This window comes from Athene noctua, chromosome 4 (assembly GCF_965140245.1).
Source record: "Athene noctua chromosome 4, bAthNoc1.hap1.1, whole genome shotgun sequence".
Lineage (NCBI taxonomy): Eukaryota > Metazoa > Chordata > Aves > Strigiformes > Strigidae > Athene > Athene noctua.
The window spans coordinates 12,553,411-12,567,783 of NC_134040.1; the positions used below are offsets into that span (position 1 = coordinate 12,553,411).

At 39.0% G+C, this 14,373-nt stretch overlaps 1 protein-coding gene across 2 annotated transcripts in view; it reads left to right on the top strand.

Moving 5' to 3' along the window:
• Positions 1-11,079, top strand: part of ABLIM2 (actin binding LIM protein family member 2) — a 146,590-nt gene extending 135,511 nt beyond the window's left edge. For both annotated transcript variants that reach the window (XM_074904458.1, XM_074904457.1), the window contains one exon: positions 9,330-11,079. In XM_074904458.1, the coding sequence (XP_074760559.1) occupies positions 9,330-9,443 (114 nt within the window). In that variant the 3' untranslated portion in view covers positions 9,444-11,079. The remainder of the gene's footprint in view (positions 1-9,329) is intronic.
• Positions 11,080-14,373: the final 3,294 nt, after the last annotated feature.

Below are 14,373 nucleotides of genomic sequence, written 5' to 3' on the forward strand. Positions count from 1 at the left end.
CCAGTGGTGTTTTACATGGCCTGGTTTTATTTTTTCCTAAGGAAGTTGGGCTTGTGGACACTTTTGAAAATCTTGATATCTCTTTTATATACTTGAATACCTTTTATGGTTTAGGCCCTGGGCTCCTAAAAGCATGCACTTGATACATTTTTCTTAGGTTGAATATTGTTTGCTGTTGTTCAGTTACAGCAATGTGGTTCAGTGCTTGCACACCCGAACTGATAGTTCATGCCCAGCTGCATAGATTTTTTTTTTTTCTTTCTTCCTGAAGTTGCTTTTATCACAGAGTATAAGATTTCTTCTGTGGTCACAGGCTGGTAGTTTTGAAAGGCAACATAGTTAGAGTCTTACGTTTGGAAACCATCTTTTAGTGTTTTCATTTTATTTTCTTATCTTAATGTATCAGAGTTTCTTTAGCCTTTTAAATGTCAGAGAGTTAAAAGCATTATTCATTCATGCATATCAAATACAGTACAAAGTAAATTATTCCACTTTTGTTTGAGCCTGTTCATTCTTTGTTTAACAAGGATACACTGAAACAATTGCTAAAGAAAAAAATATTCTGGAATGTCAAGTAGCAAACCTTCATCTGCCACCTTGTTCTCTTGTAAACAGAAATGAGAGATTTAAACATAGGTGCGGTCTTGTTTGAACAGAGCACTCACATTAATTCAGACATGCTTTTCCTCCTGAAACTGCTTGTCTGGATTTGTTTTAGGGATGATATTTTTTCCACTAGTTTTTATTCAACAGTCACCCTGTGTTCTAGCCATTTGGGCTGCAACCATTTAGGACTGGTTTCCAGTAATTGAGCCTGAATTTATAACAGTCCTATCTCCTAGATGTCATTCATACAAGTAATGTTGTCTGTCCCACCTCCTCTGAAGCTCAGATAGGGAAAATCAGAACAAAACTGGAATGCTGTGTTTTAAAAGAGAAGTGCAATTTGTAGTTTGGGGCTGGATTTGAGGTTAGGGGCTCACTTCACGATGAAGCTCATAACCTGGAGTGAAAATGTGCAAGGTCACTGACTTCAGTGGAACTTCACATTGTTTAACTTGAAAAATGTTTGCGTTGTGTTTCTTATGGTAGGCATATGCTTGTGGTGTGATCAGTGCTGGATGCCTATATCATCTTTCAAAGCCCTTATGAAAGAAGTAATTATAAAATGAAAATATGCATTAGAAATTATGTGATATGTATGAAAGCTAATTCCTATCAGCATGGAAACTCTGTGGGAGTGAACAGAAATTAGATGTGGAGCATTCATATTACAGATGCACTAAAGCCCAAACTAAGGGAAACTGGAAAATCTGCTTTAAGAATAAGGTATTTTATACCTAAATAAAAATGAAATTTTTTGGAACTTGAAATCTTCTATATATTTTAATAATCCATTATGGATTAATAGTTTTAGTTTTATTTCTGAAATATTTTCTTAATTATGTAATTTTTTATCGGCAGTCTGCTGAAGACAATTACTTATGTCAGTGTCAATATGAAAAAGCTCGTTTGGCTGAATGACAGAATGATGGCACAGGTTGTCTTCAGGGATGTGTACCACTGTGTAGGTAATATATTGATATCCCTGAGAGAAATACTTTTATCTTTTCAGCTTCTTGCATATTTGTGGATGACTCATCTGGGGAAAATATTGAATGTACAGAATGTACTACAGAATATTTTGTGTGTGCCCTGTGATATTTGCCAAGAGGTTAGATTGTAAGTACCCCACAGTAGTAGTGCTGAGTAGAATACAGATTGTCTGCGAAGTTCCATGATACCCTGACATACTAAACAAGATATATCGACAGATCGAGGAACCTTGTGTAGATGCTTTGACATTGGCACAGGAAAGTTAAATCCAGCTGGCGGCCCATCATGAGTGGTGTCCCCCAGGGCTCGATTTTGGGGCCACTCCTGTTTCACATCTTTATTGATGATCTAGATGAGGGGATCGAGTGCACCCTCAGTCAGTTTGCAGGTAACACCCAGTTGGGTGGGAGTGTTGATCTGCTCGAGGGTAGGGAGGCTCTGCACAGAGACCTGGACAGGCTGGAGCCATGGGCTGAGGCCAACTGGAGGAGTTTCAATAAGGCCAAATGCCGGGGGCTGCCCTTGGGCCACAACAACCCCCAGCAGCGCTACAGGCTTGGGGAGGAGTGGCTGGAGAGCTGCCAGTCAGAGAGGGACCTGGGGGTATTGATTGACAGCCAGCTGAACAGGAGCCAGCAGTGTGCCCAGGTGGCCAAGAAGGCCAATGGCATCCTGGCTTGTGTCAGCAATAGCGTGGCCAGCAGGGACAGGGAAGGGATCTGACCCCTGTACTCGGCACTGGTGAGGCCGCCCCTCGATTCCTGTGTTCAGTTTTGGGCCCCTCACCACAAAAAGGACATTGAATGACTCAAGCGTGTCCAGAGAAGGGCTGCAAAGCTGGTCAAGGGCCTGGAACACATGTCCTATGAGGAGCGGCTGAGGGAACTGGGGGTATTTAGTCTGGAGAAGAGGAGGCTGAGGGGAGACTCATCGCCCTCTACAACTACCTGAAAGGAAGCTGCAGAGAGCTGGGTTTGAGCCTCTTTATCCTAGTAGAAAGCGACAGGACAAGAGGGAATGGCCTCAAGTTGCGCCAGGGAAAGTTCAGACTAGATATTAGGAAGTATTTCTTTACAGAACGGGTTGTTGGGCGTTGGAATGGGCTGCCCAGGGAGGTGGTGGAGTCCCCATCCCTGGAGGTGTTCAAGAGTAGGGTCAATTTAGAGCTTAAGGATATGCTGTAGGTGGGAACTGTGCTAGGTGAAAGGTTGGACTAGATGATCTCCAGGGTCCAGGGTCCTCTCCAACCTAGATGATTCTGTGATTCTGTGAAAGGACTTCAGACTCCTTTCCTCACTGCTTCTGTTACACTTCTCCTGGGAGCCTTTTTGGGGAGCCGCATTTCTATGTGGAAGCAGAGGAGTGGGATCTATACCTCCTGCCAAGGCTCGGTTGGACAGGTGCTCCAGTGGTTCAGTGTTATGACTAAGTGCCCTCATGTAGTGTAACCACAATTGTAGCACCTACTGCCTCATCCCCCGATTACTGGAGCTGCTCTGGTTATCTTTTGATACCTTTTGAGCTTCATTAGGTAGAAACTCAGGCCCTTTCTTAACTTTCCCTCCTGTATCACATAATTACTTAATAGTTTGAAATATTTATTGAGCATGAAACTTAATTACTCCACAGATGAGCATAACATTCAATACTCCCTTGGGAACATGGCACAGTAGGCTTAGAAGAAACCTCTGAAAAGCTTGTTGAGCCCCATCAGTGCAATAGAAAGAAGGATGGGATATGCAAACCATGTGAAAGCAAAATGAGGATTTGAAATTCAACAGATAAAATTTTCTAGAAAATTATGATTGGGCTTCCAAAAGTAAAATTTGGGCTAACTTTGAGAGGCACAGGAGAAGGGAATGGAATGTTGAGATACTTCTAACATCCTAAATCTTAATACAGAAAACGTCTATATCCCACCAGCAAAGCCTCTTCACTACCCTAAAGAGCTAAGATTTGGTTATTTACATGAATGCTTTCTTACCTGTGAATAAACCTTTCCCAGTAAATCCCTGTGAGTATTTTGCGTTTTGAAGACTCTGAAAAAGATCCTGTAGCTTTAATTCTGGATTTTGTGGATCATCAATTGGAAGTGTTACAGGGATTCTGAAAGAAAAAAAAAGAAGTGGACAACTATTTAAAATTACACTGTATAAAATAGACTGCATGATAATGCTTTAGAGAGAGACTAACTGAAAGATTCACTGTGGATTCAAGCAAAGGCAATATAATGCTCAGCTGTCATTTCCTATAAACATAATGTAACAAAAAGCAAAACAGAAACAAATACGAGGTTTTAAATAACCTCTAAGTATTAGGACTTTGAATTTTCTAGTCTTCAACTCATCACCTCCTGCCATCCACTAGGTTGGTTCATTGGTTCAGTATCGACTCATGGGGAAGCATGATATCCTCTGAATTTTCTGCATTAGGAGGTTTTCATGTGAGGACTCCCATCCAGTTACTAACACAGAATAACCATGCTTGTGCAGCATGACCTGGTCACAGCTTACTGCAGTATGGCTGTAAGTTAATTGCAATTTTCCTTTCCTCTGACTTAACTCACACTAGTGCCATGTTCCTAAGTATTCATTTTGAAGATCTCTGAATTTCATTCAGAGCATAAAAAGCACAATTATTCTTGGGGAGAAGAAATGTAATTGAATTAAATAAACATTATAACTCTATTTAGAATGATTAGTGCCTTTTTAGCAGGCCACAGAAAAATAGACAAGCCTTATTAAGTTACAGTGAAAAGCATCACTTCTTTCTGAGATAACACTGTGAAGCAAGTATTTTAATGTGCAATTAATTACTTTTGTTTTGTACTTTTTTACCTAGCACTCATTTTAATAATCATATTTCGTAGAGCATGAGGATTTTTCATTATAATGGTTGCATTGCAGTAGAGATGTTTAGCTCAGCCCTTGCTTAGTTTTGTGCATCTTAATAAGAAACATTTGCATTTTAATTCTTCCAGTGTGTGTTTGTATGTTTTAGGAGAGCTAGCTATGTAATTACAGCAAGGTGCGGTGACCCTTCTTACACAATGCTGTGCCCTAGAGGTAACATCCAGTTGAGGAATTCCAACAGCGACAGTCATTCAGTTCTCAATCTGCAGGCCACCTTCGGGCTTCCCAAAATGGGATCCCAAGGTTGTGATCCCATATCTCTGTTCCAAAATGGTGTCGGTGCAGGGGAGAGATTGTGCTGCTGGAGACACGACTCTTCCATACAAATCCACTGCTGTGACCCACGGACAAATCTGGTGGATCCTCAGCACTGTAATGAGCTTGAGTCTCACTGTCTTTTTTCTGATTTCCCATGCAAGCTGACACGAAATGCTATCCAGAACAAAAGACTGAGCTCTATTGACTTTACAGGCCTCCGATTAATAAAATTTTATCCAAAAAAAAAAAAAAAAAAGCAGTAGTCCTTTCTAGTGTGGCAATTTCACACTTAAATATATTGAAAATTATGATGTTCTAATGCTGTGAGCTCCTGTATAGTAGTCTTTTTAGTGAAGAACCATCTTTAAACTGTTTACCTTACCTTAAGGGTTTCAGGTAGCATCACGTTAACATCATTATGCAGCTTCCAAACTGAGCTCACTTAAATACAGTCATTTCAGAGGGTGGGCAGAAAGGGACCTTAATCTGGTGCTCTGTACTCTCTTTGGTGTCTGCAACGTGCCCAGCTTTGCCGTTGATGTGGAACAGAGAAGTAGATTGAGTTAAGCTGCCTGAATATGGCCAAATTGTCACAAAGGGAATTAAGAATCAGTTACTAGCACACTGTAAAACACCCAGACTTCCTATGTAAACAAGGCCAACATGGTAAAAAAAAAAAAAGGAATGAATGCTACTTTTACTAAAAAGTTTGGCCATTCCTTTAATGGCCCAATGATGTACTATTAACATAGCTGGATATTTTAAGTTGATCCAATCCCCCAAAAAAAGAAATAATGTTCTTGGCCTTGTAAAGCATAGCTTTACACACACATCTTCTTTCATACCTCAATATGAATATCCTCCCTATTCCCTATGCATACTTTTCAGTTTCCCTTCTTTTGTTTGACTAATGAGACAAGGTAACACTTCAGTTAAGACAAATTAATATTCAAATAGCTGAGAAGAAAGATAAATCAATCTAAGATTTCTTAGTCTTTCTTGGGAAGACTTCTAGGTCTTAAAGCTATAAGGTTTAGGAAAGTCTCAACAATAGTGCAGACAAAATTTAACATCACACATACAATTTAAAGTATGAACATAAACTTCCCACACTGGCTTATTCCCATGGTGTTTAGACCCTTCAAAAACTTGTAGACATTTACCATATTTTCCCTTAATCATCATTTGGCTAAGCTTATACATACTTAAGCCTTTTAATCTTTCCTCATAAATCAAACTCTGCAACCCATGATTACTTTTGTTACTTTTATCTGAAGCTTTGCCAGTTTGATGACATCTTTCTGGGATCAAGGTTTATTCCAAAATTTGTAGACAGAACTGTAATTATTGCTGCTACTAGGGTCAGTCTCAAAGCTAAAGCCCATGATGCTTAAGAAGGGGATGGTGAAAGTTTGAGATGCAGGGAAACCAGTGGGAATTATGCTATACTGGGCACAGACTGGTGTCCTCAGAGAGAGTTCACACCAAAGGGGAAGTGTTCCCTTCTACTAGAATTAATTCTGCATGTGGATAATGCATTGATGGTGTAAGAAACTTTGCTAATATTGCAGTCTTGTTGTTAGTCCTTCAGATGAGGAACAGTGTGTGGAGGAGAATTAAAAGCAAAGAAACTGCCCAGCAGAATGAGAGGTGGAAATAGGTGAGCTCATGCTTTACCCATCTCAGTTTCCGCTGCTGTGTCCTTGGGCTGGAAACTCTCAACTGCTTTTGGACCAGGTGGCACCAACTGAGAACTTCTGTGAGGAAAAAGAACATGGTGCTGGTGTAAAACAAAACATCAGCATAATTAGAAAATGAGTGCATGCAAAGAATGAAGGTGATGTCACCTAGATACACACAGAGGAGAAGAAGGCATATCTAATTCATACTGGCTTGGATAGATGTGTGTGGACTGAAAGTTCACTAAGCCTGAGGGCAAAGCAAAATGATAAATGGCAAAGTACAGCCTTAGAGAGGAAAGGGCATATTTCAGAGCTTGTACTGAGAATGACGGCTGGCTTCACTGGGAGGTAAAGGTGTAGCAAGTATTAGGCACCCTGCCGAAAAGGCTTGAGGCCTGATGTAGGGGTTGCTGACTCTACCTCCATTGACCTTCAGTATTGAAACAGATGAGACCACAGCAGTTCCTAGGTAGGCATGGTGTAATTTACCACCAAAAAAAAAAAAAGGTAAAAACATTCCTCTTAAAAGTTTTCTATTTCCTGTGGTTTTGGATGATTGACAACATGGATTTACCTGCAGAGTATGGGCTTTCTGATTTTCTCTTGAGTATGAACTACAGTTTGTGACTGCTTTCTCCCAAGTGAGGGGACATCTCAAGTCTTATCCACAGTCTAGAAAGTAAGATAAAACACAATATGATACACTTTGCTTATCCAGACTTCTTTTTCAATCCCACAATGTACAGACGTCTTCCTTGCTGTGAGAAATTGTTGAAGTTAAGCTTTCTTACATTCGTCCATTGAATTACCAGGAAAATATTTTTTAAAAATTAATGCAGAGAGAAGTTACTTTTTATTTCCAAACCCAGTAGAATTAAATTGTGTCAGTGAGAGACGGTTTCTAAAATACATTGTCAGATGTTGCTCATTTCCATGCGAAACAGGATCTCCTTTGCCAAATATGCATGGTGTGTTTGTTCCATGCTATGCATAGTGCTTAAGTTGTGTTGCTATCATTGGTCAAATGAAAAATGAAGGCGCAGTTCCAAACTCTTAGTCACTGTTGTTCTGAATATGTGGAATCTCAAGGGAAAAAACCCAAGGCTGTATCCTTTTTTAAGAAACCACAAGGGCCCATGATGACCATTCAAGGTAATTAAATGTAGTGATTTCTTACAAACAATTTCATTAATCTTCCTTGAGTAATTTACATTACAAGATAAACTCATTGTTAATAAGTGGAAAGTAAAGCTTTGCTTTCAAATTTGTTAAAAAAAATAGCTTTATAAGGTGGGGCCAATGGGACTGTGTCCATCCTGGTCAGGTAAACCATTGTGGGATTACCAGGACATGTCACTATGCTCCCTGCCACAGTTTTGGCTAGTAGCAGCAAGCGCTCTTCCAACCTGGGCCCATTTGAATTACCAGTAAAAACAGAGTCTAAAGAACCCAGTGCCTCCCTCTCCCCTGGGGAGTGCTGTGCTTCCCACTACCTCCATCATCTTCCACTCAGTATTTGCTGGTAACATTATTCACATTCATGAGGACTGTATCTCCTTTAAAGTTACCTTCCTGGCTGGCTTGCTGGAATGTGTTTTGAGAGTGAGTAATGTGGGCTAGATGGTGGGTTTGAGCCTCCTCCAAGTGATGAGGACATTGAACCCGGGTTTCTTACCTCCTGGGAAGTCCTGCACCAGGAGGCAGTGAGATGAAAGGGCCAGTATCCTTCCCTTGAAATAATGCAGTTGCCTAATGGGTGATGAGCCTGATTCTGCTATGTCCAAGTATTTCTTGCATTTAGCAGATTTAGCAGGAGGGGACCTAATTTTTGGATGCAGGTGGTGGTTCAGCAGGAGCCGAGGTGCTCAGGCTGGGGCTTGCCCAGGTATGCCTGGAAGAACTGCATCTGAGGAGCTTCAAGTCAAAAGCCTAGCTGGTGGGGAGTGGGTTAGATTGAAGAGCTGGTCCCATGTTTCAAGGAATCTTTGTGGAAGAAGAGAGTCCGTGTTTAAAAATTGCATTTTGTAATTCTCATTGCACTGAATCTGTCCCTTTCAGACAGTGTGTGCTTAACACATCAGAAACAGAGAACCATGACTGTTTCTACTGAAATGCTTGAGAAAGTGTTAGTCCACAGTTATCAGAAGAATTGTATATGCTATTCATTTCTAATTCCCACATTTATCTTTTCTGCCTTTTCTGTGCATATACTAATAATTGTTAGGCAATTATTAGCCTGCCTCCTTCCAATTCTTATCTTGGTATTGTCCCCTTTCTTTCTCTCTCTCTCTTTTTAAAATATTGAATCATGAAAACATCAAATAGAAGCACAATTCTTGGCATTTAAAAAAAACCAACTTTATCCAACTTGGACTTCTGATGTGAGTCTATCCCCATGCATAAGCACGTTTTGGACTTAAGCATTTAGCAGTGTGCTCTTTGTTACAAGCCTGGTATTAGTGGACCAGTGTGGTGTCCGCTGCTCTCATTAAAGATCAAGGCAAAACAAATCCGACTCTGAAATTACATTGTTATCAATCTCTTTAAAGTCCTGAAATAGCTTAAATTTGTCTCAGTGTGCTCTGTCATCAAGCACTGTGTATAAATGCATCTTTTTACTGAAAAAACATAGCTTCTGCTCAGTTGGAACTATATTGAAGAGATTATTTTTTTTCAAATGTTACTACTGCCATCAATAATTTTATTTCATGGCTACTCTGAGCTCAGTTGGTTTTGATGCAGTCTTTTCCAGAACCAATTTGGGAATTTAAATGCAAATCCTAATGCATTATTTTGTGATGTGTTTTAAAACTTAGGAAAGACAGAAATATTCCTGTGCACAGACGAGCTTAATGATACCTTTTGTATTTTCATTTTCAAGAGGCATTTATCCCCTGAAGAGTTCCAGGAAGTCTTCAAAATGAGCATTGAGGAATTTGATCGTCTGGCACTTTGGAAGCGGAATGACCTGAAGAAAAAGGCCCTGCTTTTCTAGCCCCTCCCGGAAAAAATATGTGCTTAATCAAAACAAAAAATAGTCTTGCCAGAACTATCACATGCACTTGCTGTTGAACCATTGTCCAGCTTCATTGTGTTAGTATGTGTCAGGGGAAACAGGACAGATTAGATGGCAATGCCTTGGAATACAGAGAATTTGCTAATCTTGCATGACCAGCTGGTTTTGTCAGTAACTCCTGGTCCTACCTAGTTTACAACGTGCAGAAAATCTAGCTTTAAATTTATTGTTGCTTGCAGCTATTGCTTGATGCAAATGGAAATTCTGAAAGGAAGAGAAAAAAAGGTAGCTGTGACAAAGGAAATGCATCAACTTTTTGTTCCATTAAGTTTTACAACACAATTTTTACAAAAATCAAGTAAGTAATTAATATAAAATTCTCCAGCAGGGGATCACATTCTATTACAAATATGGTAAAAGCCAAAGAAAAGCATGTCCGCAAGCAGTTATTGCAGTTGTTTATCTGTGGTACTTTTTAAGAATAAAAACAAATATGGAAGCACCTTAATTCTACTTATATTTAGACACAGCCTACTCTCTAAAAGGTCATATTTGTCTAGAAGGTAACTAGCTATCTTTACAACACAAGAGTTTTTATTTTATTAAGAATATATTGTGACATAAAACAGTTATAATGACTAAAATGTATACAGACCTACTTAAAATTTAGTCCCATTCATCAGGATAACTGAAGCCTTATGCAAAACTGGTTTAAGAGTGTATTATGCCAGTTGACTGTGTTTTCCTACTAGTTTGGGGTGTTTGGAGAACTTTTTTTTTACATTTCATGCTGATAAAAATACCATGGAATATTAATTATATGTAGATAGAAATATCTATCTATAAAAGTATTGTTTTCATTAATATATGTCCTAAATAAAGACATTTTTACTTTCTCCATTTTCTGGCTTTACATGGTAAGCCATGAGAACTGTACTGGCAATTGGTAGGTGTGGAAATGGAACAGTTCAGCATAAAATGTAACAAAAAAAGCTTGGTGTGCTCTATCAGTAATACATCCAATTATAATCAAATATATAAAACCCTCATGCATTACTAATTGCATGTTTCTCTATAAATCAATTTTAAAAAAAACCAAACCTACGTAATACTGATGCAGTACCTTGAAACTGTCTTAAATAACAAGCAAAGCTAACAAAATCTAAGCGTTTGATATGAGCGTTAGACCTTAGTATCTCTTCCAGCTGAAAGACTGTATTAAATTTAATAATTTCATATGGTCAGAAGTATGGTTGCTGACAAAGAATGTTTTAAAGTGAGTTACTAGTTTTGTGTGATACTAAAAGAGCATTGCAAAAAGTACATTTTTCAGCCATGTGTCAGTATTCTGCATTTTTACTGCCTTGAATGTTTGTACTCACTTCCTACTTCACTATGTCTTTTTGCATTTCCTTCAAGTAACTGATTAATATATGCACTACAACACACTATTTCAGCTGACCCAGCATTGGAAAAATCATAGCATTGAACATGCCTTCTTCCAACGACCTTTCAAAGTCCGTGCTGTTGGAAATAAATATTTTCTCATGACCTAAATGTTTTGTCTGATGATACAACTGTTTAAAAAAGTCATTAAAACAAAAACATAAATGAATGACTTTGGTCATGTGTGTATAATTTTTAAATTGTACTGCTGCTCTGGATAGGGTCTTCCCATAATATTAATGTAAATAATATGTCATTTTCATTAGATTTGCTCACTTAGGAGCGCTAAGTGTACTTCTGAATGTCAGGTTTACTATAAAGTTGATCATGAGTTAAACAATCCACCTAGCAACTGTCACGTCTCACTAAGGAAAAGCTGCTTCAGTGGTGATGTTCAGTGTACATAACCATTAGCCTCTCTTAACTGGGAGCTCCTCATCACCTGTAGACCACATCCATAATGCTCAGAACCTCGGAACAGCATGTTATGTTTTGCCTACATGTGAAAACTGGCAGTGCACTGAAAGGGACCAATCCAAAACGTGATCAGCAAGGTCCATTGGTACTGTGAAAATCTTATTCCGGGAGAACAGTTGGTTGGAGAATGACGATGAGTAAGGTTGACATTGGTGAAAACCACTCTTCTCATCTACACGTTTCTGGGACAGCAGATTGATTACAGCCATCTTCTCAATGAGTAAAAAAATTGCAGGTTGATCAAAGAAATCCATATAGTGGTACAGATCAGGTTCAATGTGGATCTCATAAATAATTTTAATATTGCTTAACCACAGGAGCTGTTGTACCGGTGTAGTACTCAACCTGTGCTGTAAGGAAAATGTGCATTACTAAGCAATACATGTGATCAACAGCTTCATGCTGCTGTACTGTATTATGCAGATGTATGGCTGGTGACAAGTGAGGACAATGAGGGCATGTGAGCTCTGTTCAACCCGTTTATGCTGTTTTGACCCCCTTAGTCTATTATAGTGTCAGCAACCTTAAAAGTGGTTCCTGAAGGTCACTGTCCTACCTTATCTAAATCAGATACAACTCTTGTTTTACATACCCCCATGTGTAGACCCTTTAGCTCATGACCATCAGTTATCACAGTGCACAACTGTACCTCGTAGTGGTACCTCATCCTCTATCTGTATTTGCTTACAAGTCAGTTTGTCATTCTGTGCCCCCTAAAACAGTCAGTAAAGAGAAAAGCACTTCACTCACATCCTGATGTTCAAAACTAGTTATATAAATTGCACCTATCATATTTCTGTCCACTGGATATAAAGGAAGCCAGTCCCGCTGCAGAAGTATACATTGCAAGCTATCTAATCTTAGATGTATGCCTACAGTCTGTAAGTGGCAATAATTTTGAGAAATTTTACCAAGTTGTTGGAATACCAGTCTTACCACTGGTAGTTCCTAGACCAAGTTACCAAATCACTTTCAAGCCATCAGGACAGTACTTTGAGTTGGACACAACGCTTTAACACAGTAATTCTTCATGTTCATTATACTACTCACCAAATGTATTCAATGCCAAACATGCAAAAATGTTTTGGAAGACAGTCAGTTTATCAACTCAGCTTCCTATGACCAGCCGAAACCAAAAAGGAATTTTGGCTTCCATACACAAGACCTTTGCTAACGTTAGATGAACAAGTACTCTTGTGTGTCCTTCCTATTTTGTTTTCCTGAAAGTTTGAAATGATCTGTAGATGTATGTTCTGTGCAAAGGTAGCGTAACTCAGTAAGCTGTTCTGTTTTTCAGATGATACAATACATGTTGGTGTATCACTCTATATTTAAAGCATCTACTGTCATATGGTGGAGTGACCTATTTAGTTATGCTTTCTGGACTGACTGAATTCTCAGTTACAGTATGATATTGTATGCTGGATTTGGCACCAGTCAAATATACCAGTGTAAAAGGGCCATAAAAGTGAGTAGTGTTATTCACTTCACTGCTAAAGTTTCTGTACATCACCTCAGCTCCATAAAACAGAACATGGCATACAAGAGAATACAGCATTTCTGTTTATAAAATTTATCCTATTTTCCCAATTTAAAAACTGCAAATTTGCATTTTAGTCATGTAGTTTTCATTCAGAAACTTAGATTGTCTTATTAAATGTGACTAGGCTAATACGGGCATAATCAATATTCCAGTTTCTTTCTAGAGTTCTATATACTAATCTTAAATGGCATTATGAAATGGAAAATGCATTTCAGAGTAATGAGATAAATCTTTGCCAGCATATTTCATCTGATAGTGTGGTCTGGCACTGGCAGTAACAAACGGAGAGTCTTGACAAATCATCGGTTGTTTTTTAGATAATGTTCTTTATAGAGTTCTTAACATGCTGTTCCAGTCTTGGTTTGAAGGAAATGTGGTCTTCCATCATTTTGGTAAAGATGTATATGGCATTGCAGCTCCAAAGTGTCAGTATAGCTCTTGAAGGAACCTATTTTGATATGTATACAAGAAGCAAAGGAATTCTGTCAGAGATTTCATTTTCATACTTGGATCTGAGTTGTATGTCTCAGCTGTTCATGACAAACCTGATGTATGACCTAATTCTCACCTCATGTATTTTAAAGAAGGCATGTCTCAAACACAGCAATGAAAGAGCCAGGTTATTTCATCATCATAGTCTTTGAGACAAAGGAACACATGGATTTTTGTGGTTGCTGAGGAATATCTGACCAACGGTTCCAGATAGGAAACCAGGCATGCCAGATTACCATTATAGCTGTCTGAGAAGGCTGGACTTTTTTGTCTGACCTTCTGCTATTTCTTTTCCTTGTTGTTCAGAGAACTCTGAAAACTCGATTTGCAGAAACAAGAAGATACATAGTTGTGAGAAGCTACGTGGAATCTAATAACTCTCCGAGACAAGGCTAGTTTTTACATGAAGAAAAAAAAGACAGTTCAGACTGAGAGAGGTGCCTTGTTTTACATTCCTTGTTTTGATGAGGTACCATGCATTTGACATTTCCAAAGTGTGACCAAGACAGACCATTAATTTTAGTAGCCTTTTCACATATCAGCAGGAAAATGCAGTTCTGCTATTTGCAGATGAGCAAGGTGAGATCCCAGGCACTGGCCATCTCTGGCACATGGGCTTCAGAGTGTCCTTATCGTCTCCTGCTCTTTGACTTGTGTGTGAGGGAAAGGGTCATGTTATTCCAAGCTTTCTAAGGTCTAGACTGACATTTGACCAGTGTGATTACTTGATAGTTTACAGGCCTAGCTATAATTTTTCAGATATCTTGAATATCTGAAAAAAAGACAACTTCTTCATATCACAGTGAGAGACTGCAACCCTCTTGCACATGTAAAATTAGACTGGAGGCTTGCATTTCTTCTTCATATCCAGGCCACCTCTGAGGTGTGGCCATATCCTCACAGGCTCATGGGAGGTGCTGGCTCAGTCTTTCGGAGTCTTTGTATCCCTTT